At 41.2% G+C, this 26188-nt stretch overlaps 1 protein-coding gene across 3 annotated transcripts in view; it reads right to left on the bottom strand.

The window, feature by feature from the left end:
• LOC108935150 (collagen alpha-1(XI) chain-like) overlaps positions 1 to 26188 on the bottom strand; it is an 84227-nt gene that overhangs the window by 37007 nt on the left and 21032 nt on the right. For 2 of the 3 annotated variants that reach the window (XR_001966186.2, XM_018753493.2), the window contains exons 6-32: positions 24666 to 24764; positions 23834 to 23938; positions 20586 to 20876; positions 19043 to 19108; positions 18618 to 18659; positions 18311 to 18373; positions 16137 to 16211; positions 15642 to 15725; positions 15125 to 15181; positions 14124 to 14177; positions 13927 to 13980; positions 13125 to 13178; positions 12856 to 12909; positions 10595 to 10648; positions 10468 to 10512; positions 9844 to 9897; positions 9706 to 9750; positions 8960 to 9013; positions 8437 to 8481; positions 7872 to 7925; positions 6907 to 6951; positions 6564 to 6617; positions 6440 to 6484; positions 4089 to 4142; positions 3699 to 3806; positions 3410 to 3463; positions 977 to 1030 (exon numbers count right to left, since the gene is read on the bottom strand). Coding sequence is in view for 2 of the 3 variants with exons in the window: in XM_018753493.2 (XP_018609009.1) it covers positions 977 to 1030; positions 3410 to 3463; positions 3699 to 3806; positions 4089 to 4142; positions 6440 to 6484; positions 6564 to 6617; positions 6907 to 6951; positions 7872 to 7925; positions 8437 to 8481; positions 8960 to 9013; positions 9706 to 9750; positions 9844 to 9897; positions 10468 to 10512; positions 10595 to 10648; positions 12856 to 12909; positions 13125 to 13178; positions 13927 to 13980; positions 14124 to 14177; positions 15125 to 15181; positions 15642 to 15725; positions 16137 to 16211; positions 18311 to 18373; positions 18618 to 18659; positions 19043 to 19108; positions 20586 to 20876; positions 23834 to 23938; positions 24666 to 24764 (1863 nt within the window). In the remaining variant the exon portion in view is untranslated. The remainder of the gene's footprint in view (positions 1 to 976; positions 1031 to 3409; positions 3464 to 3698; positions 3807 to 4088; positions 4143 to 6439; positions 6485 to 6563; positions 6618 to 6906; positions 6952 to 7871; positions 7926 to 8436; positions 8482 to 8959; positions 9014 to 9705; positions 9751 to 9843; positions 9898 to 10467; positions 10513 to 10594; positions 10649 to 12855; positions 12910 to 13124; positions 13179 to 13926; positions 13981 to 14123; positions 14178 to 15124; positions 15182 to 15641; positions 15726 to 16136; positions 16212 to 18310; positions 18374 to 18617; positions 18660 to 19042; positions 19109 to 20585; positions 20877 to 23833; positions 23939 to 24665; positions 24765 to 26188) is intronic. The other variant, XM_018753494.2, reaches the window with a different exon arrangement.

Below are 26188 nucleotides of genomic sequence, written 5' to 3'. Positions count from 1 at the left end.
CAAAGAACATCGGCCCCTGAAACAGAATGATTAAATTACCATCGTAAAAAAACATCTGAAAGAACCCTGTAAGTGATGTCAATCTGCAGGTGGTGTATTGGGACAGTTTAGCTGTTTACCTGTCCTAGCTGAACAAGAAAAGAACCTGAACACTGTCATCTCTGTGGATAACGGGCTGAGGCTGACCCTCTGACCTGGGTTTATTACATCTGAGACCAGGGCTGGGAACAGTCCACAAGCTGACATTTTAGCTCGCTCCATCCCATCAGCCTGCCTCTCACCCACAGTTTACAGGCTCACATTTGCAGGCCTGGTATTTAGACCAAAGAAGGTTGGGGTGTGATTCGGAACATCTGCGCTTGACATTTTCTCTATGAATAGTCCAAAGCGGCATCCCTGGCATCCACTCATTCTACTGCAACCTCCTAATGTTCACATATGTTTAGTGCGCTGAATGTTTTCTAAAGCAGATGTTTTATAGGTGGTGATCACACTGAAAGTTACAGTATTTTTTGGAGATTGTCTGATATGAGCTGGCTGCGATGCTAATTTTACTTTGGATGAACACAAGGAAGATCCAAGGTTGCAACATTTCAGTGCACATGGGGAGACTTTTAAACAAACAAGGTTTATACCAGAATAAACTGACCTTGGTCTGGATTCGATTAATATCAGAAGTGATAAGACCAAATTTTTTCAAGCCAAAAACCCTTGTGTGACATTCAAAAGAGCCATTTAGTATTCTAAACTCTTAATCAGCATTGAAATCGCTTCAGAGGTCCTCTTTTAAAGTGATTGTCTCTGAGTGAGTTTAAATTGCTTAATGGGAAGAACAGGAAGTCATTGTGGGCGCAATCATGACAGTATCTGCTCTACAGCCGATTTTCAAACTCATATGCAGGCCCACACTGCGGGTTTCACCCTGTATTGCCCAGCATGCCGAGAGGCTCCCAGAGGCCCTAGCAAATGGTCTTACCCTGGTCCCTTTCTCTCCGTTAGCCCCCGGGAATCCTGGAAAGCCAGTCGAACCCTGCAATTGGACAAAGGAAGGGGGAGAGTCAGCGTGTTCTCTGGATATGACAGACTGTGCAGCGACTCACAGGTGTTAACATTACTGTCAGATCAAATAAGATGGTGTTGCACAAGGAAAAGTTCCTCTGTCAATGTATTGCAATGTCTCTCATAGAAAAACTGTATTGTTACATTCCCGTGACATGGGACAGAAAGGGCTGTGCTCAAAGTGAAATATCTGTACCAAAAAAAAAATTCAGTCATGCATGCTTATTTATTCATTCTCGCTGACATACTAAGATGCACATTATTTCTACTGCATAACTATATTTAAAACATACATTCATTCAAACAAAGCTGAAACAGGAAAAAGCAAACAAATTGACATTTAAAAAGTATACAGCCTATCTTAAATATATTTAGTACCTTAATTATGAACTTAGGTTGGAAATTGGACAAAATGAACTTGGGAATCTTAGAGTAATAAAATATCGCTTACCAATAAAATTCCCATCCTGGCTGCATTAAAAGCAACAAGCCTGTCAGTACAGTATTTTCATATGCATCTCAACTGCAGATAGTGTGTGTACTTGCAGCCCTTGTTTACCGCTGGATTCCCTCTAACGTCATCCCTCGCAGCAGTCTAGGAATACCCAGCTGTTTGTACTCGCTCGCTACACACCAGGAGATGTTGGAGGGCAGAAGACACATTGAGAGTGAGGCCGTACAGCATTGAGCCCTTGGCTAATATAGATTTGCCTCATTGGCCAACATTACTTCTCACTAGCCAAACAAATTCACTAATATAATGATAACTTTTCACTGGTCAAGTACCACTAGTTAATTTGTGTTATCTGTATGATGTCAGCCCTTGTTGGGTGAACAACATCACATTTACAGTGTAATTTCTCATCGGTCAAACATCAAGATACTGCATATCTCTTATACAATAAGTGAATAATATCACTTATACAATGTAAGGTCTCCTTGGTAAAACTTCACTCATCACTGACTAAGCAGCTTCAACTATACAAAGTCACTCCTCATTACTGTTACTATTCAATTTTAAAGCAAGTTTTCCAGGGGAACCCAAACCTGGCGGTTTTACCTTCAAGTCCCACAGCATTTGGAGCCGTGTTTTGGAGAAGAGATTTTACGAATGGATGTCTTTTGTGCCATCAACGCTAGCCGGTACCGGTTAACCAGTGGCTCTGGCTATGGGTAATTTAGTGTCACCAATTCACCTGAACTGCATGTCTTTGGACGGTGGGAAGAAACCAAGACAGATATGGCAAGAACATGTAAACTACATACAGGCTAAACAGGGATCAAACCCACATCCTCTCACACAACCTAGGCACTTGGAGGCGCCAGCACCACTCGCTGTGACACTGTGCCACATTAATGTCATTTGTCACAGACTGAATAATATAATAATATAATTTTATCCAATGTTACTCCTCACTGGTCAGTGGAACAATTTACCTACATCTCAAAAAAATTATACCACAGGACAGCTATGCTTGTGATTCATGGCATAACTGAAGGCTCCATAATGTGGTTATGTTAAACTCCACCTGCGGTCTAAGACAAATCACGAAGTTCCCACGTGAAATGCAATGGTAGGTTCCCCATTTTGCACCAACCTCCCTCTCTGTGTGCACAGTAAGAGCTGAATGAATCTCCACAGTACACTGTACTGTTACTATTTTGGCATTTGTACAGTAAACATCTGACTCCTGCGGACACCATAGGCCTGTAATCCATCTTATGTTTGTTCCACCTAGGAACGGAACAAACTGTTCCATAATTCTCTTGATAAAACCTGTTCCAATAAGTCAATTTCTGAACTCTAAGACGTGTAAGAGACGCAGGAAACTGGCAGCCTTGCTGTCCCAAGATCCTACAGAATTGTCAGAGGCAAACAAATTGACACTACCCAGAAACCAGAACTCAGAACTGGAGTATTGGCAACATTCAGCCTGAGGTGAAGAAACATGCTACTGATTCTGACTGAGAATCGGTAATGATGTGCAGCATTATGTCTGCATCAGCAGTATTATGAAGCCAGATTCCGGTCACTTTTCCAAGGATCCCACTTATACCAAGAATCCACTCTGTTGGGATCTGCTCAGTAAGTTTACAAATGTTATTGTGAGGTCACTCCCTGTTCTTTGCAGTTGTGAAAACAGCAGCTTATGTACATTGTTCATTCTCTGCAGTATTACTCTTAGCATTAGTGTCAGCAGTAGCAAGAGACTGACATTCCCTTTGCACTTCTCACAGCATCTTTCTGGGAAACAATTATTCATTTTAGCAGACGGACTAAAATAATTCAGCTACGCTTTTGCCATGGATGAACTCTCTTCAGATGTATAGTGAAATTATATGGTCGTACCTTTGGCCCTTGTCTTCCAGGGTAGCCAGGTAATCCTGGAACACCCAGTTTTCCCTGCATGACAAATATTTTCAGTCAAAACCACTGATGGAGAAGTTTTAAATGAGATAATCCTTCCAAGAGAAAATGTTTTGTATATTTTATAACATAAAGTCTATCAAAGGTGATTATGTGTTTTCTTGAAGCAATGCTGAAACACAGAAACACTCATGAACATTTCATACAGCTTCTGGGCTATAGCATCAAGGCCACAGGAGTCAATACTCAATGCGATGATGTGTAAACATACCTTCTCACCAGCCAGGCCTGACGGACCAGACTCTCCGGAGGGGCCCGAACGACCCTTTGGACCTTCAGGTCCGTCCTCACCCCGTGGCCCCAGCACACCAGGCTCACCCTGAGGAAACACAGCACATGGCACTAACATACACATACACTTTGGTATGGGATCAGAGCCCATAGGATATGAGTGTGGAACTATACTAACTAAAAAGTACTGGGTTGAAATCCTAGGTGAAATCCTTTCTGTTTGAGCAAGGACCCCAAGATGGAAAGTAACATGCAATTTAACACCTGTAAATAATAAAAAACAGTATCTCGCACTGAATAAAGAATATGTTTTAAAAAAATCCCAAATTTTGATCAAACTCATGAGCATCGCAGCTGTTAAGGAACTTACTCGATCGCCTTTAAGACCCATGTCACCCTTGAAACCAGGGAACCCATCCTCGCCCTAAAACAGAAAACAAACTAGTGCATCACTGAACCATTCCACAAAGCACAACCACAAATAAGGTATTCCAAAAAACATCAATCGTCAATAATCATAGTTAAATTACTAAAAATGTTCAAAGTATATACATATAATACTGATTTATTTACAGAATGGCATCACTCATTCTGCATTACTGCTAGCTTTGCCACATTGCACTGTGAATATTAACTGAACTTGGACGGTGACAAAACCAGTGAATCAAAAACACAAACATTTATTTTCAAAAAGAAACATCTCAGCTTGCAAATTTAATATTTTTTCCTGACTTTGCGATATTAAGCATCTAAGAACGTGTTTAAATCCAAACTATAGATAATGTGATATCCCACTGAGAATGGAGTCGAGACCCAAGCTGCCCCCTGTTGGATATTGCTCACATTCTGTCAAGCACAGCGAATAGAGAAAGGATTGAGAACATCATCTCTGGCGCAATGCAGCCCTTTAGAACAAAATTCGCACTCTTACAGCCGCAGTCTGTTTACACTTTTTTAAAAAAAAAATCTAGTACGCATTCTGCCCTCTGAGGGCACAGATGATGACCGCAGATGCAGACTGTCACTTAGCTCACTTCAATTGTCTTTGGGGCTATGTGTGGAGTGAGTGCAATAAAAGGTCCGCAGTTGCTTTCCCAGCATTTGATTAAGCAGGATATGAAGTGTGCCATCAGAGCTCCTGCCCCACCTCGGAATGTGTGCTGAATACGGTGCAACACCAGAGCCACTATCCAGCTCGAGCATCATGGGTCACCTGCAACCTGAGACTACTTACTATGAGTACCATAACGGGGAAGTGGAACTGAGCAAATTGCTAAAATCAAGCTTTGTTCAGAAAATGGTGACATTAGTGTACATATCAGAGAACATACTTGTACATGTCAATTTAAAGATGCTTCAAAGGTAGTTTTAAAATGCAGAGCACAACCTGGGACCCTGTAATTAAAATTATCTTCACTAATGTTTGGTTGCAAGGGGGCGCAGAGGTGCAGTGGGTTGGACTGGGTCCTGCTCTCCAGTGGGTCTGGGGTTCAAGTCCCGCTTGGGGTGCCTTGTGATGGATTGGTGTCCCATCCTGGGTGTGTCCCCTCCCCCTCCAGCCTTGAGCCCTGTGTTACCGGGTTAGGCTCTGGCTCCCCGCGAACCCGTATGGGACAATTCTTCATTTAGAAAACACTCCCTTTCAGAGACGTACATCTCTGAGTACAACACAAAAAGTACATTAAACCGGCTGAAGTAAGGATTTGGATGCAGACAGATGATATTTGAGACAACAATTTAAATAATAATATTAATACCATTCAATTCGTTCATAGATTTTTTTTTTCCAGAAGTCTTTGTGTAACAGTAGATAAAACTATTAAGGAGAAAATACAGATAAATTTACAAAATGAAAATTGCCTGTTCTTTTAATCATTTTAACATGTTTGGCTAGTGAGACCTCCTTGTCAGAAGGCAGCTGTACACATTCATCACAAGTGTCTGTTACTTTAAAAAGCACTGCCTTTCAGCTTCACAGGCAGTTTACAAAATGTGAAGCCTGTAGACATGCTTAAATGCTCTGGTAGTGCATGTGAATAAAATATGTCTCTTTAAGGTGCACCCATCATAGACATTAAAGTCCCCCTCAAATTCAGTGGAGTTGTTTTTTTTTTGGTCTTTTTCTTCAAATGCAAAATGTCAAACACTTATGCACGTGGAACAACTCTGAAAACACCACATGAGGAAATGCCAAAGTGGCCACACAATCTGGCAAAGATGGACTCCAAAGCGATGAGACAGCCCAGCACTTGTGTGGTGATGTGTAGCCAGGCAGGATTTGCAATCATTCTCAGATGCTTTGGTTCATAATCTGTCTACTGTGCCCCTCAAAGGTTTTCAACACCACCTTTCACAACTTCTGTCTGACACGCACACAGAACACTGTCAAGAGTTAATGAAGTGTTGGGTTTTCCAACTGTGTCCTGCTAATATAAAGATGGTAGACTGACTTTTTGTGGTTTATATGTGAGCATCAAGTTTGGAGACTTAAGGGTGAAAAAAGAGGACGGGGCCCTGCAGGCAGACTCCAGACTGAGAAATGAGAATCAGAAGCTGCAAGGCATCCACAACAGCACTGCAACTGGACACCTCTCACTTAAGTCCAGTTAACCTCAGAGTAACAAGAGCAAATGATTAACAACAAAAAAATTCTCCACCACACCTCTCCCATCTTGGTCTGGGTCATATAGAGTGTGTGCTGTAGTAGCTGGGAATATTTACCTTTTCACCTTTGCCACCCTTAAGGCCACGGACGCCATCGGCACCCTGAAGGGAGAGACCACAAGTTACTGGCAGAAGAAAACAAGGGGTGGTGGGAATGAGAAGAACACTGGAGAAGCTATACCTTTACTCCGCGAGGGCCTGGGTAGCCAATCGGGCCTTGTGGACCAGGGTGTCCCTGGAAATAAAAACCACAGAGATGTTAGAGGTGTCTTGGGGGAGCAAGAGGGGCACATAAACAGGTGTATCTTTCTCCCCTCTCTTTCCTCCTGATTCACCGGATTCTTTTGTTAAAACAGGATCAAAAATCCAACATGGCTACTCCTACCATCCTACTCGTTTTGCAGCTGCAGTCAGGCACTTCTCTCGCTCCCTGCACTGGACCTGAGCCCTTACCCAGAGTTCCCCTGCATGCTGGATGAACTCCAGATGGGTGGTCATTAGTAACAACTAGAGAATTCACTCACCACTGTGCCCTTCTCTCCCGGTGGTCCTTCTTTCCCCGGGTGACCCTGTGAAGGTAGTGATTAATAGCCTACTACATGCAGCTGGGAGAATATCAATAACCCTGCCGAATGCCTTGCATTAAAGCTGGTGTCGTTGTGAATAGTTTACAGTTTGTCGCTGTTCTTTTTTCACTCTGTTCTTTAATTTTTTTTAAAATACTTTTATAAACAGCACTGGGTCACAGACAGAAATGGTATACTGAGAAATTGCAAATATATCCCCATACATAAAGCAAGGAAAGAAGGTCAAAAGGTTTCAGTATTTCAGAGGTGTGATCAAGCAGCACTATCTAATCTATCTGTTTATGTTGCAAACTGTGTCTGCTGGAACACAGATGTTTGCTACTTGTGTAAAATAATTGGCTTCGGGCCCCTTGAGCAATGCCCTTCTCTGGATATGGGTCATTTTGCTTTTCGAATGTGGGCGCCTTCTCCGGAGTAAAACCGCAAGCCACAAATAAAACGTTATAATATGCCATCTAAAGTTTTTCTACCAAGAGACACCAAGTTGGTTACAAAACTATATTACTGAGGCTGCTTCTGTAAAGTGAAATTATGACTGGGTCAGTGTAACTGATGCAAACTACCACCCAGTTGTTTGGGTTCATGGATCACTGGCAGCAGGTGGCATAGTGGTTGGAGCCACTGCCTCTGGACTTGGAGATGGTAGGTTCAGCTCCCTCTGTGATATCCTTGAGAAAGCTACTTAACATAAAAAATACCCTGCTGTATGAATGGGTAAATGATTGTAAGTGGCTTTAAAGAAAGGCATCATGTAATTGAAATAGCTGTTAAATGTTTTAATGGACTTTCACTACACAAAGAGTTCTTATTCATGGATATGATAAATACATCTGTACATTAATATGTACAGTGTATAGTATGATGTGCAAGAGCTCCAGAAAGAGTACACAGAACAGACTTACAGGGGGTCCATCAGCTCCACCAAGACCAGCCAGCCCTTGTTTACCCTGGGGGCCCTACACACAGAGAGAGACACAGGGAAGGCTAAATGTCCAGGCAGAAATTCAGTTTTTGTTCAAAGTGAGGACAAACCTTCAATGTCACCACTGAACAGAACATACTGAACCATCAAAAACTGTCTAAAATTTGAGAAATTACAAAAAGAAGACAATTTTTTATTTCAGCTTCAATGTCCAGTACAAATAGTTACTGAGAACAATGGAATTATTTCTGTCATGGTCAGTTGTTTTTTGAAGGGCTGCTATTACTGCTATTGCTCTATTTCAGTCCCGCTGCATAAGAAATGAGTCCATTCATAGCCATCTGTGTTAGCTTAACTCTCATGTGCATTAAACACTGTGTGCATGTGTGTGTCTGTGTGTGTGTGTGTGTGTGTGTGTGTGTGTGTGTGTGTCTGTGTGTGTGTGTCTGTGTGGTTGTGTATGCTCATTCTGTAAAAATCAGTAAGTCTGCTAAAGCAGTTAGCGGGAACTGCTCTGGCAGAGTTGTGAAAGTGGGAGCGCTCACTTTTTCACCGGGTGGTCCAATGGGACCCTGGGGACCAGGAAGACCCTGAGGGAGAGGAGAAGACAGACAAGGTCACACTCTGCAGAAACGCAGTGGGCGTTCTCCTCATGATGAGGGGGCCGCGGACACCATGGGCTCCACACAGTAATAACTGTGCTTTCCGTTCTGCCCTCTTCTCGGCACCAACCACGTGGACTTGCCCCCAGTAACCCAATCTGTCTGTTGCCGCTTTGGGGAGTAGCGTTCTCTGCTGGAATTTCAGCTTTATGAATAACTTGCTTTCAGTTTGGGTCTTGCTGTTTTTTTTTCCAGTGACAGGAGCTCTGTGAACTCCAAGAGATTTCACTGTGGCCCCTAAATCGGGAGATGGGGGGGTAACTGCACAGAGACTCAGGAGAGCAGAAACCAAGAAGCGAGTAAGTCAACAGACGATGTGGTGGAGAACAGGAAGCAGCTGAAACTAGTGGTCAGAATAGAGGTGAACCAGAGAAGTGTGGAAATTCACAGTGCCTACAGCACTCACCTGAGCCCCTGGGATACCCTGTTGGCCAGGAGGTCCTGGTTCTCCTGAGGGTCCCTATAAAAGTGGAAAAGAATAGCCTTCAGTTCATCTTTCATTCAAAAAAATGTCTGCAATGCCTATTTTCAGCTGACTGGAAGTGCATGTTCAAGTAACATTTTCACGTTCATGTAGTTGATGCTGCACGACAGCCCTGTCCACAGCCAGACACACAGCTCACAGTTAATTGATTCATATAGCTTGGTGATGGTCTAGGTTCACCTCAGGCCATCTGAACACTTTGCAGAAAGGTATGAACACCGGGACACTTCTGCATCTTGAGCCTGTAAGTGTTGGGTGTGTTAAGCTACGTACACTGCATTGTCTATGAAGATTATGTGCTGCTCACAGTTTCTGCACTACTACTGCCATCTAAAATTCCCTTTCCATGCTTTTTGACAAGCTTAGCTCCCTGACCTCTGTGCATTTAACAAGAGCACAAAGAGGGCTGAAATGATGTACTGCTAGAAGTCAACAATCTTCACATGGGATCTTAAGTGCACATCTCAGTGGAGACTTGAAAAGTACAGAAACATAGGACCATCAGTGAACTTTTACATGGTGACACCTTTGTAAAGCAAGACATTTCAGCAGCAAGTTTTTGTACTGAATGCAGATGTGTATGGTCAATATTACAGGGATACAATGAGGTATTGTCAGATATGAGTAACTGTGTTTATATGACAAAGACCATGAACCATGGTCCATACCATGTTCCCTTTAGGACCAGCAGGACCATCCACACCAGCAATACCCTGGGGAAGCAAATGAATAAAGTGTGACTACAAGTTTATACTTGTGATTAGGTTAAATACCAAGAAAATTGAGAGCAAATTTAAAGTTCATACAGGTTGTCCAGGGGGACCAGTAGATCCTCTGGGACCAAGCAGCCCTCTTGGACCCTGAATATTGAGGAAAAAAGTTGCTTTTTCAGATAACCTTCACTCACTGTGGAAAAGACAGCTGAACACAATGCAGAGTCGAAACATCAGTTACATTGCTTGCTAGTGAAGAGACACCAAAATAAAAATACATTACATTAAATACATTAAAGATAAATTGCACAACTCTGCCCTCTAGTGGTTAGTAGACGAGGCACGTTTCCCTGCCCATTTGATTTCTCGCACTTCTACTGATAAATAAGTAAGAGAAAGGTAATTATTTCATGCCACTATGGCTAATACATATACATAATTTGCTCAATATACAAATAGTCAGTCTGCTATGCTACCAGTACACATTACTTTGGCTATGGCTTCATATTAGGATGGTGAATAGATCTTTGCCTTCTTTTATGTGGGATATTTGTTTAGTGAAGTACAGACATAGACGGTGGACGCTGTGCAGCTGACAAATAAAACAAGACTATGAGAAACAATGCTAATCAAGAATGTGAACCCAACCTGTGGCTACTGCTCTGTAAGCCTGCATACCTAGGACAAGATTTGAAAAAGAACAACGAGAAGCCTTACACTCTCCCCCGGGAGGCCTCTGGGCCCGATCTCACCATCCTCGCCCTGAGGAGAAAAAGGTTTCGTGAGTCTCGACATTGAAGCGGCCCCTACGCTACAGTGTGCTGAAGAACCGAGTGGAACTTACTCTCTGGCCGTCGTCTCCTGGAGGTCCAGGGGGTCCGGGTGGACCTCCTTCCCCCTGTTATGCCCAAGGAAACAAAAAGGAAGAGAGACATACAGACAGGCTTGTATATTATTACCACTACTACCTAACTGAGCATACAGTATCATTTAAGATCAGAACCTCTACTTAAAGTTTCTTTGCTATAAGGGTAGCTACCCAGACTGTTGAGCTGTGGCATGCAATTACATAGGCCAGGATTAGGAGCCTGGCGCAAGGGCCGGAAATATCCTCCCTGTGATCTGAGGCCCTTCTCTCAGTTTCCCCCGAAGCTTTAGGCCCCAAATTTAGCATGGACCAGGCTGGGTCCTCTCTCTTTGCCAGGCCATTTCAAAGAAAAGTCGGCAGCCAGAACACTACCAATTATAATTTCATGGATGGTGAGGGTGATGGGGTACAGTGGGGGGGAAAGAACATGAGTGGATGAGGAACGATGTGCACTGGGAAAGGTCCTCTAGCCATGATGAACATATAGAAGAGGGAGGCATCAGATGCAGTTGTAAGAGTCCTTCAGGCATCTCTGAGTGCCGTGTGCTGTCAGGGGGCACTGTCAAGCGGGCATAATTGGGTCTGGATAACAGCATGACTGTGCATGGAATACGGTCTTTGGTTCTGTTCCCACCCATACCAAAATTAAACTTTCCACTTCTAACGACAGATTCTACATAATAAGGTCATGCCTGAAAATGTAGAGCACATTCCAGCAATGCTTTTCTATATGTCAAACAAAACCACTGTACATTTAAATTTATTCATTTAGCACACGCTTTTCTCCAAAGTGATGTACATCTCATAGAAAATACAATGTGTGCATTATATTAGCAGAAAGAGAGACTTAGATGCAGACGCATGATACTTAAGTGCAGTTAGTTTGTTTCTTTCCACCATACGTGTTTAAAAAAAGGTAACACTGAAACTTTCCAAGCCTTAAAGTTATGTAACAATTTTGCACAGTTCTTTACACTGAAAATTCAATTGGACTATAAAGTACATAGACCAATAAAGAGCATGGACTTTTAGTTCAAGATGGACTTTTTTTCCTCAGGGGCTGGGCCACTACTGGTACTTTGAGTCACAGAGCTTTATTTTTCTCCCTTTCTTTATACTAGGATTTTCTTGGTCTTCCTTTATTCAGCTGCCACCTTGGTTACTGTTTATAAATCATTATCCTTGTCTTTAGGTTCTTCAAGCACTTTTTTGTCACTTGTCCTCAATCGCTTATTGCTCTGTGTCACTCTGTTGAGAAATGCATTTTATAAAAATGAACTGCACTGAACAGAATTTTCCATATCAATTTCTTCAGTTTCTGGACAATCTTTAACGATTATTAACTATTATCAATGCACTGTTGCCTGAAAGCAAAATCTGTGCTCAATGTTCCAAAAATGAGCTGGAACATTGATTCCAGTTTTACCTCCTAAAAACACAGGTGTGACCCAGTGAGCAATGAAGACACTAAAATGGCTATCGTCCTGTTTTATTATGGGTCATAATTTCAGCACACGTGCCCAAAGTGTGTCCACATATAATCTGATATGTGCCATGTCTAAGATTTGCAAAAAGACGCACCATTGTGCTCAGTTTTTTGTGCTCCCAGGGCTTTTCCCAGACTCCAAATCCGACTTTTATTTTCTGATGTCTTACAAAATAAGAAGGGAAAAGCCCAATACTTTAGGTTTTGCATGCAAAGCCTCAGCTCTGTTGTTCAACTTTATTCTTCATTTAATCTTAAGTATCATGGCACAGAAAATAATAAACTGCATGTCTCCCCTCTCCTCATAATACAGCAATATATTAACAAATAATGATGCATTTCCTGCAGAGTCGAGTAAGCGTCTCTTTTGTTGCTCCTCGAAAGCTAACCACTCACCAGTTGAGCACAGTCTAAACAGGGGATGTTGCCGCATGCTCGACCCATTAAATTGTCTCTTTTAATCTGAAGGAAACTGAAGTAGATGAGAGTGTGGTGAAGAGAGGCCTCAGTGCTGCCTGCGGCCTGTAAAACTGGGTGAACTCCAGGGCTGGTATTTGCACGGTGGGAAACCAGTCTCTACATATAGCTGTCAGGGATGGCGGGGGTGTTGTGCACATCCACTTTATCTCATCTGAACTGTTTAAGTATCTAAAGCACACACTCCCTCAGGCTTCTGGTCCATGTTCGAAGGTCTGCACTGGCAAAGAGCATGTAGGTTCACACTGTTACCCTAAATGCACACTCGACTTACCCTATGTCCCTTCTCCCCCGGCAGGCCTGGAAGTCCATCGAACCCTCTGTCACCCTGTCAGAACAAAGCAACATTCATGCAATCATACATACATATCAGCAACACACTTCTACTAAAGTGAACTAAGAACTTTTAACCAGGTCAGTGGCTACAACTCATGCGTAGCTATCCTCCTTTAATTTCACGCAGAACTGATGCTATTCACACTAGCTGTCAATCGCTATAAAAAGCAAATCCGTAGCAAATCCTTCTTTGCCTGTGGTTCGTACCTTGGCCCCAGGTTCTCCAGGCATTCCTCGGGATCCATCTGCTCCAGGGCGACCCTTTTGTCAAAAGCAACAATTAAAGGTATAAAACATTGAGAAGCAAACATCTGCACTCATTTATACTGTATCTATCCCAAAGTTAGACAGAGTGTTCACAGTATCATTGTCACATTCCAATACCCACTGTATGCCTCACCTGTAAGGTTAGTGTTGTATCGACTATGGAAGATGTAACAGCAAGAAGCTTATGAGTAATTAAAGGGAATTATTGTCAACATCAGGCTTTCTAGTACTGACCCAGCCTTATCAGGAAGTCTAAGAACATTGTACACATGTATTGAGAGCTGCTGCCATCCTAAGCGGCCATCAGTCACAACTATACAACAATCTGTTGTGTAGTTAAACCAAGCTAAAGTTTAGCACTGTCACACAATACCTGGGAATCACAATTTCAAAATATACCCAATGCCTCCCAAATCAGAAATCTACTGTCAGACTTGTAAAGGGAGGCGTGCTGGTGTAGTGGGTTGGACCGGGTCCTGCTCTCCAGTGGATCTGGGGTTCAAGTCCTGCTTGGGGTGCCTTGTGACAGACTGGTGTCCTGTCCTGGGTGTGTTCCCTCCCACTCCAGCCTTATGCCCTGAGTTGCTGGGTTAGGCTCTGGCTCCCCGCGACCCCGTATGGGACAAGCGGTTCAGAAAGCGTGTGCGTGTGTCAGACTTGTACGAAAAGAACAAAAACATGTTGTTTAATTCTATAGAAAAGGAAAATGTAAAAGTGATGGAGGAATGTAAAATGCACTTACCCCTTTTCCTGCTTTTCCAGGGAGTCCTGATTGACCTTGAGCACCCCTTGGGCCCTAAGACAGGTTCATTATCATTTATTTTACTGTTGCTAATTATGATGCTGTTGCTATCTGATTCAAAGTTACTTAAACTCTCTGCTCTAACAGTACAGCAGCAGATACATTTCTGGGACTTGAACTAGGTGCCTGATACTCACTGGAGGTCCAGGATCTCCGGAGTCACCTTTGAGGCCAGGAGCTCCTGGTCCACCCTGCATGAGAGAGAGACGCAAGTCAGCAATCTTTGTGCAAAGAAAACAATCACAGCTTTGGTATCTATGAATGTACTGACAAAAGAAAGAACTGTTTTGGAAGTTAAACTGAAATATGGATTTAATTCACTCAGAATTTAAAACCCAGTGCTATACAAAGTGCTACAAAGAACTGCGTAGGTGGGTTTTGCCAGTTTTGTTACAAGGTTGAATATGCAGTAGGTGAAATAAAAAAAATTAAAGTGCAGACCAGCTGGTAATGGAAACAGCAGGAGGCGATGTTAAATAAGAACAATGCAAAATACATGTTTCATCTGTCTGTTTCAGGCAGGTGGTTACCTGTATAAAATCCAAATAGGAATAGCAAAATAAACTGCCAGAAATTCTGAACATTATGAAAAGTGTCATGAAAATAACTTTACTGGAAAGGCTTTCTTGATTAATTTATCTTTGAAAAATAGCCCAAGGCAGTGTTGAGATGTGCATCGCATTTAACCGTTCAAGACCCCAAAGCACACTATTAATAACCACCAGCAATTGCTGCTGTTTCAACAGCCTGGCCTTGAGGTGCACATTGAAGCAAGAATGCACAAGTACCTGATATGGGCACTGGGGACTAAATTAAATTATTACATGGTAATTACACAGGGAATTAGCTTGATGAAAAGATAGACGGAGTGCTGGTCCTATGTGACCCTTAGATAATCAGGAAGACAAGACAAAAAAGGTAGAAGACAGGGCACTTTGCCATAAATAACTAGAAATAATGCAGGCATGAAAACAGCATTTTGTTAACAATGTGTGCTGCTTAAAACACTAAGCCTCAGAAATTTGGATTTCTATCCAGGAGGGGGAAAGAGGGTCCTCAGCTGGAAGGGGAGAGCTGCATTTCTCATCAGCCTGGTGTAGGAATGTTACTCCTGCCTCTGAAGAAGCTGGAAACTTACCATGGGCCCAGATCTTCCTGTGAGACCCACTGGACCTGGTGGGCCCCGCATGGCAAGCTGCGGGGGTGAAATAAACTGTCAAAATACAGCACTGAGCACACATCTAGATATATGTTTCCTCCCCAGAAAATCAAAGCCCCACCAATAAGACATACCAACAAAACTTGTCTTTAAACTTTTTAACATTTTAACTGACTTTTTCTTAACTTTTCTTTTTAACCGACCTTCCCCAAATGCTTTTCAATTTAGTGAAAAAGGGAGAAGAAGTTTAAAATTAAGGATTCAGTATTAAAGAGGTTCTCTGCTGTTTGCTAAAAATGGCTCTACTAGCGCATATGAACACGGAGAAGGATTCTAGTTGTATAGTGCCTCTGGGTGTGTCTAGATTTAACATATCCAAAATGAGCTAAACGAACCACTTCAATGAACCACTGGAGGCAATAAAAGCCTATAATTTGGCAGTGTATGAGCAGCTTTCACCACACTACCATAATACCCAGAGTCCACTAGTACTTACCCGGGCCTGAGACAGAATGGCTTGAGCCTGGGCTTCCTGAGCAGACACCACGGGTCCCTTGGAGGAATCTCCTCCGTAGCGGAACTGTCAATCAGAAACAGATATCTTACTCACTTCTCCAAAACACGTGCACTGCTGCTGTTTATTTTCACCAGCATCCCTAAACTCTTAAAGACACCATTCGTTTTCAGTTCAAACGCTGAGAATCTTCTGAACATCATCTCTGGTCCCAACCGGCTTCACAGTAATTTTCAGCAAATCTTCCAAGATTCTGGAGTGGCTTTTCAATGTTAGGAGGAAGTGTGCCCTCAGGAAGTTCAGCCTGTTTATGATGTGGTGAAGCTCCATGAATCACTCAGACTTTACAAGCGACCTTTACGGCGCTAACAGCTTTCGTTGAAAGAGGAACCGTTTAGCATCTGTAAATAGTCAATTAACAGTGGTCACAATAATAATAATTTCTGACATGGCTGTTTAAATTATTTCAGCACTTACAGGCAGCATCAGCATGGTTCCTGGTGGACCAGGTAGGCCGTCAGCTCCTGGAAGGCCAGCTCGTCCTGCAGGACCCTGAAAGAGGGAGAGAAAAATATAACTGAGGAGTCTATTAAAAAAAAAAAAACTGTTTTCAACCACCCAAATGGGTACAAAATACATCCAAAGGAATTTCAAAACACCTTTTATTCATAAACCTTTAGCAACTGATATTTATACTCAAAATATGGAAATTTAAGACACACAAAAAGGCTAAATTAAGGAAAAATGTATGTGGCATGTGTTTGTTCACTCTGTAGCAGTTAATTTTTTATTCATCTTACTTGTTCAAATGATAAGATGAGTCGCTGAAATGCACTTTTTTGATGACCATGTACATTCAGCAGGGCAGAAATATACCACTGTTTCTCAGTCTGCGCCTTGTTTACACAGCAGCTGTCACTGGCAATATTAGCATGACCAACTCACTAAACAACCCTGTTTGTAAGCAGGCCTGTGTCTACATTCCAAAACAAACAGTGAGTGCACAGTGGAGGTTTGCTTTCTGCTGTTGTCCCAAGAGCCAAAGGTGTCCAAGGGAGAGTGAGGAAAAAAGGTATCAGCTGCAAGATAGTGCAAACTTCTGAAGTTTAAATGAAGCAGTAAATTAGCATTTTAATACAAAAATGAACCAATTTTAATTCATTTACAGAAACATCAAAAGAATTGTACAAGAACTGCACTGCAGGCAAAATTATGTTTGAATTAATTTCTGAGAATGTCATTTTAATTCTACACTTCATTTAGGCATACCGTTTTTAACCGAATACTTACAATTTTGTTATGCTGTAATGATGCATGTACAAATGTAATGATGTATTTATTCTTAGAGAATTAATTCAAAGCAATATATAATAACTAATATACAAGCTATACAATATAAAATCAAAGGAAAGAATAAGTAGTAGAAAAAAATCTTGTTAACATATTTCATGAAAAATTTTACTTGTATTTCAGCTAGAATGTGTTTAACAGGCCGCTTATGTTTTTCGAAATGTAATCGAAATTATTCCCGCGTGCGTTTGGAAAAATATTTTAATGGACACAGTGTGATAGCAGGTAGCACACAGTGCTATCCGCAGTGTGCGTGTTTAATAAGATAGCGCTGTAAATGATGGGTTTCTCCACATGGCAGAGGATTCCAGCTTCAGATGCAATGGAATGCCATGAAGGACAGGACTACACTATGCCAACAGGGTCTCCCCAGGGAGTCCTGCCTGATTTTCTTTGGCATGAAGCATCCCCGTAAACATGACAGAGAAAAAGCCCTCTGTGAGTGAGGGCACGGCGGGTGATCAGTAACAGGACTGCGTCTAAAGGGTTAACCTGCCATCACTATCACGGACTGGAAAAAAAAGCTTTCTTTTTTTTCTGAGTTTTCGGAGAACACTTATCCCACATCTCACAATCAATCAGGCAAGCATATTTGGTACCCTGGCGCATTCCTGGAGAAACTGAGAGGAACAGGGTGCTACAGCAGGAACTGATTTTGTGCTCAAGCACCTCACATTCAGCCTTGGAGAGCCCCCACACAGGGAGAGAGTGTGGGGGAGGAGGTCAATCAGAGCAACAATTAAGGCTGCTACCAAAGAGCCTTTGTTGTGATAATGAAACCAACATTTCCAAGATCCGGTTACGCTGCTCAAGTGGGAATTCTCTTATCCCCTCTCCATCGGTTCAGCTTGCAGCTGCATGCTCGCCTGCACCCTAGGATCATCTAGCTACCCCTTGTTTGGTTGGACACTCAGTTGTCTGCAAAAAGTGGTACCAAATAAGGCTAGAAGATAGCGCACTGTCTGTTAATCAGGGAATGGCTGTTTTTTGAAGTTAAATGTGTGACAAACCACAGACTTCTAAGTCTTTTCACATTTTTTTAATGACCTGTACCATAAAATGTTATCGTACTGAAGTACTGGCATTTTATAATGTTTTAAAAACTGGTGAAAATGAAGTAATTGAAGAATGTACCATATACAACTGGCTCATGGACAAAGTTTGGGTCAATATTTAAAAAAAAAAAGTCACCTCACACCATATTACAGTCAACCCCCTCACACACACATATACAAGCGCTCACATATACACAGACTGAATCAGATGCCTGTGAACAGTGGCAATCCCTCACTCACACTTACCCTTTCTCCTGGGTCTCCAGCTGGGCCAGGGGGGCCCTGCAGACCAGAGGGGCCTGGAAGACCCTGACAAAATACGACACAGTCAAGCTACTGTACAGTGGGAAAGGCTGTCCAAGACCTGCAGTAACCATTCAGTGAAAAATCCTGGTGAGGCAGAAAAAGAGCCACGGAAACTAAAGTTCATCTGGAACTGCAGCACTTTCCATATGAGCTGAGATGGAAACTCTGTCCTCCCCAGAAGGTTCCTCCACCTAAATAAAAGGGAATCATTTTCATTCTAAAACGTGCAGGATAATATGATACTCACAGTGGGTCCTGGTGGTCCTGGGGGTCCTTCTATAAGCATTCCCTGATAAATGTGGAAATGGTAGCATTTACAGCAAGTCATAAATCTCCAGGCAGAACAGCAGGAGACAAGACACAAGGCTCATACTATAAGTTATTATTGCCTTCTTTGCTATTCTCATGAAACAGTCATGGGAAAATACATCTGATACCAGACTGTAATAAGAGCATACTTTATTTAAATGATAATATGCTTCTGTGCTTCCTAAATCTAATCATACATTAATTACAATACAAACCTATACGTGCTTGTAATAGCCATGACCTCACAACAGTCATGGTAATATCATGTAAAAGAAACAAATTTGTTGTGTCAAAATTAATATGCCCACTATAAAGGACTCTACAGTCAGAAAATGCCATGAAGTCATTATTTTATGTCCTTACAGGTTCAATGACAGCTGGTTCGCCTTTCTCTCCTTTTTCCCCGAAGTAGCTTCCGCCACCCCCAACCTGAAAGCCATGTCACCATGAGTTTTAAGGAAACAGTGACAAATATTTTGAATGTGTATATAAAAACATTCTAAATTTCTTTTTAAAAAAACAGTAACAGTCTTATGTTTCACATGCATGGGGAAAAAAACAAGTTAGCATAGAATAATGTGGAAACAGAAAGAAAGGGAAAAACAAAGGGAGGTACATTCTGTTAGTAGTTGTGCAGGCTGAGTTGATCACTACCAAACAGCTCAAAACAATGTCTGTTTACAGTGAAATGTTATAGTTCAGTAATGTGCAGTTACTATCAATGTAACATGAAGTGTATGTTTTTTACCAATACAGTGGTATTATAACACTCGTTAGTCATAATCCTCATGTCCCATTACAAATATCAGATGGCATATAAAGCTTTGGTACCTTTCAACCAAGCGATGTCTTCCAATTCCATATGCATATTTTGCCCAGCAAGGCAAAACATTTAGATATGTCAGAAACGGAAATATCTGCTGTGGTGTGGACTTTTTAGCCAGTGCTAAAAAAGAGGATTTACCGGAGAAAGTACAACAGCAAATGGTGCTTAACATACTTTAAACAGCTAATCTGATTTCTGAAATCACCTCATGTGGGCCCGAACAATCAAGCAATGATTGAGTGCTGGGTATCCACTGCTTATTTGTTTGTCTACAAGAGAAGCTCTCACAGACTAGAAGCTGAGAGCTCTGCAAATAATATCCCCAAATGAGTAACAGATGGGCTGTGGTAACAGGATGAAAAGGTGCATTTGGAGAGGTTCCAATGTACTGTGAAGCTTATAGACATCTGTGGAATCTCATGTGATGCAAAAGACCATATGCTGACTTTTCTTGGTAGTGAAAAGCAGTTCTACCATTGCTCTAAAATATAAATATATTTATATACCTTTTATGGAATACTGTACATTAAAAGAGAATCATTTTGGTGCCTCTGCCCTGTGTTACCCAGCTGTACTGCTGAATGTCCATGTTCAGAGCTCAGATCAGAGTTCAGGGGCTAAAAATGGTCAGTGGTAAATGATTGTTATTTCTGGAGGTTGGACACAAGGCTCAGAAAGAAATGACAGCCTTCTCTCCAACATGTGGTAAGTGCTACGCTTCTGGGCAACAGGAGAGTGCTGTCACTCACTATGGGTTCTGGAGGTGGGACTAAAAACTACCATTGTATCGCGTGAAAAAGAACGGCAGGGCGGCCTGCAGAGTGTGTGTGTGTGTGTGTGTGTGTAAGCATGCATGTTCACTTCAGTATTTTTCTGTATTTATTACATGCAAGCCAATATCTTTTTGCATGTACAAGAGAAAGACCCTTGTATACATAAAAATAATGTGAATGTGACCACATGAATCACTGGAGAATGGGAAAATCTCATGTGGGTAAGAGCCCCAGCTTCACAAAGGAAGGAACGAGTCGTGCCATCACATGCCTTCAGCATGCCCAGTTGGGGCCCCACCATACTTACATCATTTTCTCTAAAGACATTGTCAGCGGGCCCAAAGTCTTCCTTTGGTGTGTCCTCGGTGGGCTTTGGCTCATTTGGACCATACTCATAGTCTCCATACTGATATGGTTTCTTATAAAACTCTTTAGTTTCATACTCCTTCAGGTCATACTCCCCAAAGTCATATGAACTGAACCCAAGGTCCACTGTTTCCTTGGTTTCCATAGTTTCTGTGGCAATGGTAGGCTCCACACCGACCTCATCCACTCCAGTAATATAGTCATCAATAATGTGCTCTTCAAAAGCCTTACTCTACCAAAGCAAAGAGTTCAGCAGTAAAAGAAACATGATGGTTAGTTGAGCAGTGAAAGTGATTACTGTTGTACTTATATAATCTGACATAGTTATTTATAATCTCACAAAAAAATCATGGGTGATTTACACAAATGCAGTATTGCAGACCACATGGATATGAAAATCAAATTTTTGTCAGTGGTTTAGCAAATGTGTAAAAGAGAATACTTTTTTTAGCAGCCATAACAAAGTAAGTTGTGATCTTAATAGGTAGAGAAATGAGGACCGTTATACTCATGAATACAAAGTCTAAATGGATTTTGACTCAACAATGCAATCAAAATGTTTACATTTCAATTGAAAATATCTCATGAAGTAATCTATCAGGTGCATGTTGCACATAGAGTTTCTCTAGTCCACCTGTGTATGTAATGCCAGCTACAGGAAAGACACTGTCTGAACACATTCTCCAAATTTCAGTACAGGGCCTTGCTGAACGCACTACGATAAAGGCAAAATGGATAAATGGTGGCAACAGGTGAACCAGGGATACCCTTCATGGCTATGTCATTGAAAGAAACACAGCTGAGTTATACTTTAACGGCTATAAATCACTGACGCTGGCATCACACACAAGTTCCTCTGCAATACTGCGCTTGTGCTGTCATATTACAAAACAACACTTTGCGCATTGCCCACTCCTGTAGCCTCCGTCATAGTTGCGTTGCAAGCAGTAGCATGAGAAAAATGAAACTATGCAGGTACAGAAGACTTGAAAAACTGGAGAGTAAGCCACTTATTTTTAGAGGCAATAAATCCACAAATGAGACCAAAAGCAGAAGTGCTTTGTCATATTATTCTGTCAATTGTGGGTAAGGCTAGGACTATTAGTCAAGCACTAACTCGCCAGACCTTAGAAAGACACACACTGTTCTGATTCACACAGAGTATAAACCTCTTGCTTCAGTTTTGTTTCAATGTGTTCCTCATTATGGACGGTTTTTTAAGAGGGTCAAGTGCAAATTATGTAACGAAGTGCCAGACTCCGAAATAAAGCGGAGAAATGCAGCCTTCTATTTACTTTCAGTTCAGCTAAGGGCAGTTAAATAGTACGCTGTTTTCTTATTTTGGTCTCTATAAAGCTTCAAATGATAGGTTTCTTAGGGAACGGGTAGAATTTAGAACGTTAAAGAAATTCTCCGTAATATTCAGTACTCACCTGTCAATTTCAGTAGTTGGATTTTACCAGCTGACCAAAAGCATTCTTATATGATGCTGGACATATAAACCTCAGTTGATAACAGTGAGTCATGGAAATGTTTGGCTGAGAGCAAAAGAGTAGACAGAAGACTGTGTCAATCCTAGGTCCAGCCAAGGACAAAGCTTGTGATGTGGATACCCAAAGGACCTCTACCTTAAACATGTACATCATGGATCACAGAGCAGAATCAGTATGTTAAAGGACTGTTTGGCATCTCATTGGGTGCATGTAGCCCTGCTCAGATGCTTGGTGATACACCAGGACCTTAGACCTAAGCAAATCGCTAAGCACAATTTAATTTACCGAGAAAATATACATATCCTACCTATTTCTTCATAAACTGTGTACATTTTAACCTAAATATACTGATAACTATATATTCTAAATATAAACTGCTACACCATGTTACAAACATTCTGAAGACACAACCATTTTCTTGTTTATTCATTTATTTCTTTCTTTATACATTTTTTAGCATTTTCTTCATGGTTCTGTTTTCTAAAATATCTGTCTGTTGTATAGCGGAAATCACTTGCGTTTCTGTGTCCGGCTACTAGTTGGCAGTAAAAAACTCCCAGATAACATAGGAACCCAAGTGTGGGTCCTCCTTCATTCAGCTTGTTTCCACAGCCTTTACAACTCGTGTCTGGTGTTCTTGAGTGTCAGTGATCAATAACAAGATGACAAATTCTGCACATCTTTATGGGTTAAATCAGTCCATTTTCACTGAATACAGGACTGTGGAGGAAATGCATTTTATATTTAGTATCGCTATATCCATTTTATTTACACAACCCAAAATGTAAACAAATTAAGGGACATCTGTTTTATTAATATTTTTGGAGTGTGTAAATAATAAAGAAAGTGGGACGAAGTTAACAAACATGAGGACATGCTTATGTGACTAACTGGTCAACAGCACTGAACAAGATGTTGTGGAGGATGCAGATTTCTTTTCAGTAATTTTAAAAATTCAGCCTGAAGTGAAGGCAACATAATAAAATAAAACTCTGACGAAGCTGCATCACATCCAAGGTGCAACCCTGGATCACACATTTTACTCCTAGGATAGGCTTCGGACACTCAGACACTATGCTGGCCAAGCAATTATTGATAATGGAGAAATGGAAGTGTTACAGAGTCTTTTCATTTATTATAACTTAATCCGAGATTTTTACAGATCCTCCATTACTCATTAATGAATTCACCAATGTATTTGCTGTTCAGCTTTTATTGGTTGTAACTCAGTGATGAAACTGACTTAAAAAAACTGAGTTTCGAACAGACTTCTGGCCCCAACTGTGTTGAAAGGACTCCGTGTATGCAAGTCCTGCCTTACCCACAATTAACACAAAACAAGTAAACAAGGTAAGATTTATTCAAGTGCAAGTTTCACTGTCAAATGAATTTTACAATCCACAAAATGAATGCTGAGGAAAGTGTTCATTTGCATATTGATCAAGTGGATTGAATATAAATTCTTTGCCTAGCATTTTTTCAAACCAGGGTATTGAAATAACCCATCAGTGAAACAGAACCATTAGCTTTAATGCTTCTGTTTCTGTCATTTCATACCCTATACTTCTTCGTACTCATTTCTCTGCAAGGTGTTGTCCTGCCACCCCGCCCCCAGGTCTACCTAACAAAGCAGGCAACCATTTTCACTAGATCCTTGGTCACATTAACACAAGTTGGGAAAAAAGTGGGACATTACCTTGTCTGGTCCAGCTGTTTCAATGGGGGACTGAGTCTGATAACCTTCTACAGTGCCGTAGTCGGTTTCACTCTCAGTATAATATTCTCCATCTACATTGGTTAGCTGACATCGAGTCACATTGAAGGCAAAGGGAGAGGAGGAGGAAAGTGTTAAAAGGAAATATGACACTCTTGTTACTACAGTCAAGTGTCACCTAGAGTGAGCTATACTGATCTACAGTGGGGTTAGCTGCGGTTCTGGTTAACATCAGAGATTTTCCTGTCCTTCTTACAGGAAAGATCTTGATGCTTTCCTCTGGTCTATTGTTACCCCTAGACTGACTGTGGGCCTCGATGGTGCAGTAGCTTGGTAGCCAGGCATCAGTCTCTTCTTCTTAGCTGTTAATTTTTTAGGTGCTGATTTTTTGAAGGATGTGATCTTTAGGGGTGCAGCCTTAGTTCTGGCTGACTTTCTCGCTCTTCTCTGATTGGTGGAGAATTTATGTTTCATTTTCTGGGAAAATGTGATGAAAGGAATGAAATAGAGAGAAATGAGGGTAACCCACAGTAAATGGAAAAGAAGGTATAACCGTGGATGAGGAAAGGACTAAGAGAACAACAACAGGGCTGCTGAAAGTGCAGTGTCACACTTTCTATAGACAAAGTTCTGGCAATACGAAACAGAGTTCGAAATGAGGTAAAGACTGAGGCAGGATCAATACGGAACAGGGCTACTAGTGATAAGCTGATTGATGGCTTTTGGGTCCAGTGATATCTGGAAGCAAGATACCAAGTGAAAAACAGCAGGAAGATGGGGATTTTCTTGGGATGTTTTTTTTTTTTTTTTTTACCTCAGGTTCAGCATAAGCCTCTTCTGTTGGGGGAGCTGCAGTTTCAGATTCTTCATCATAGTCATAGAATTCAGTGAATTCTAAATCATAAGTAGTGTACTGGATTGTGAGGAGAAACAAGTGAAGCACAGCTAGATTAGCATGAGCAAAACTTATAAAACAATAACCCTTTCATAGCAAAAGGGGTACAAAATATGCCCACGACAGCTTAGACATATTATATATTGAAATGATAACCGTTTGTGCAATTAGTAAGCAGCAAAGCATTAACCTTTGTTCCATATTGAGTTCACTTCACAGTAATCTCATAAGAATTCACTTCACAATTCTCATCTGAAGCACTTTTTAAACTATATAAGATGATAGAAACAAAATACATTAAACTATGTAAGGGACAATATATTTAACATTTTTACCAGACAAGCCAAACCAAAATAGCTGCTCCCTCAAGCTAGAACAAAGGTTCATAGCACCTAAAATAGCAGTTTCAAAATTCATCACATAAGTGTAATTCACAAAAAAGCTCAATATCACATATTAAAACAGCAGCTATAGTTCATTTTTTCCAATAAACGGAAGCACAAAGCCAGAAATGTGAAAAATTAACCAGTGAGTGTGGTTAGTGTGTAATGTGGAAGCATTGTACACAGGAACTACAGCAAAGGTAGTTCAGGGCACTTTTATGCAGTTATTTCCTGGTCACCTACATATCCTTTTCCCATGAGGGCATTCTCCTGGCAGCAGACAGAGAGAAAACTGCTCGCAGCATGATTTAGAACAGGATATGTGGCATGAAGGAAATGAAATGTCAGTCAAGACAGTCTTAAACCCAGCCCTTTCACAATAAGAGATGTCCATCAGACCCACCCTTACTTGATAGAAGGAGCTTCATAAATTATTGTCATAAAAATACAAATAATAAGGGCACTGTTTCCAATATCATGAAAAAATAGGAAAAGAATAAAAATTAGAATAAAAAGAATACGTGTTTTAATAAAGCTAAACAAAGTTACTTATTGAACAGTAGCAGAATTTTCTATATTTTGAAGGCAAAATCCAGTGTCTAATATAACACAGAAAGAATACTTTCATTATTTGCTACGAGATGACAAATGAACCAGCCAAAACACAAGTGGAACATATTTTTGCAGTTAGACTACTGTTCTTCTTTACTCCCCATTTTGAATAAACATAAGCAAAACAAAGGTGATGGATGTTACATTATCCCCAGTAGAATTTATCTGAAAGCAAAACGAGGTGTTTAGAAGCACATTCATTAGTTTCTAAGAAATAATAATGAATGACTAAATCAACTTAAAGTAGAACATATTTCTACAGTCAGACTAGAGAGGTCTTAATTTTTTTTTACAAGCATCAGCAGTCAAAACAAAGAAAAGGCAGATTAAGTTAAGAGGCAGCGACCCCTGCTAACTCTGCAATCATCAGAGACTGATGTGTGTGTGTGTGTGTGTGTGTGAGTATATAAATAAAAGTCCCTACATAGTTGCTGAGCTGATAAAAAA

The sequence above is a fragment of the Scleropages formosus genome, chromosome 3 (assembly GCF_900964775.1).
Source record: "Scleropages formosus chromosome 3, fSclFor1.1, whole genome shotgun sequence".
Taxonomy (NCBI): Eukaryota; Metazoa; Chordata; class Actinopteri; order Osteoglossiformes; family Osteoglossidae; genus Scleropages; species Scleropages formosus.
Note: the sequence above shows the minus strand (reverse complement) of the source record. Positions and strands in the feature narration are given on the sequence as shown.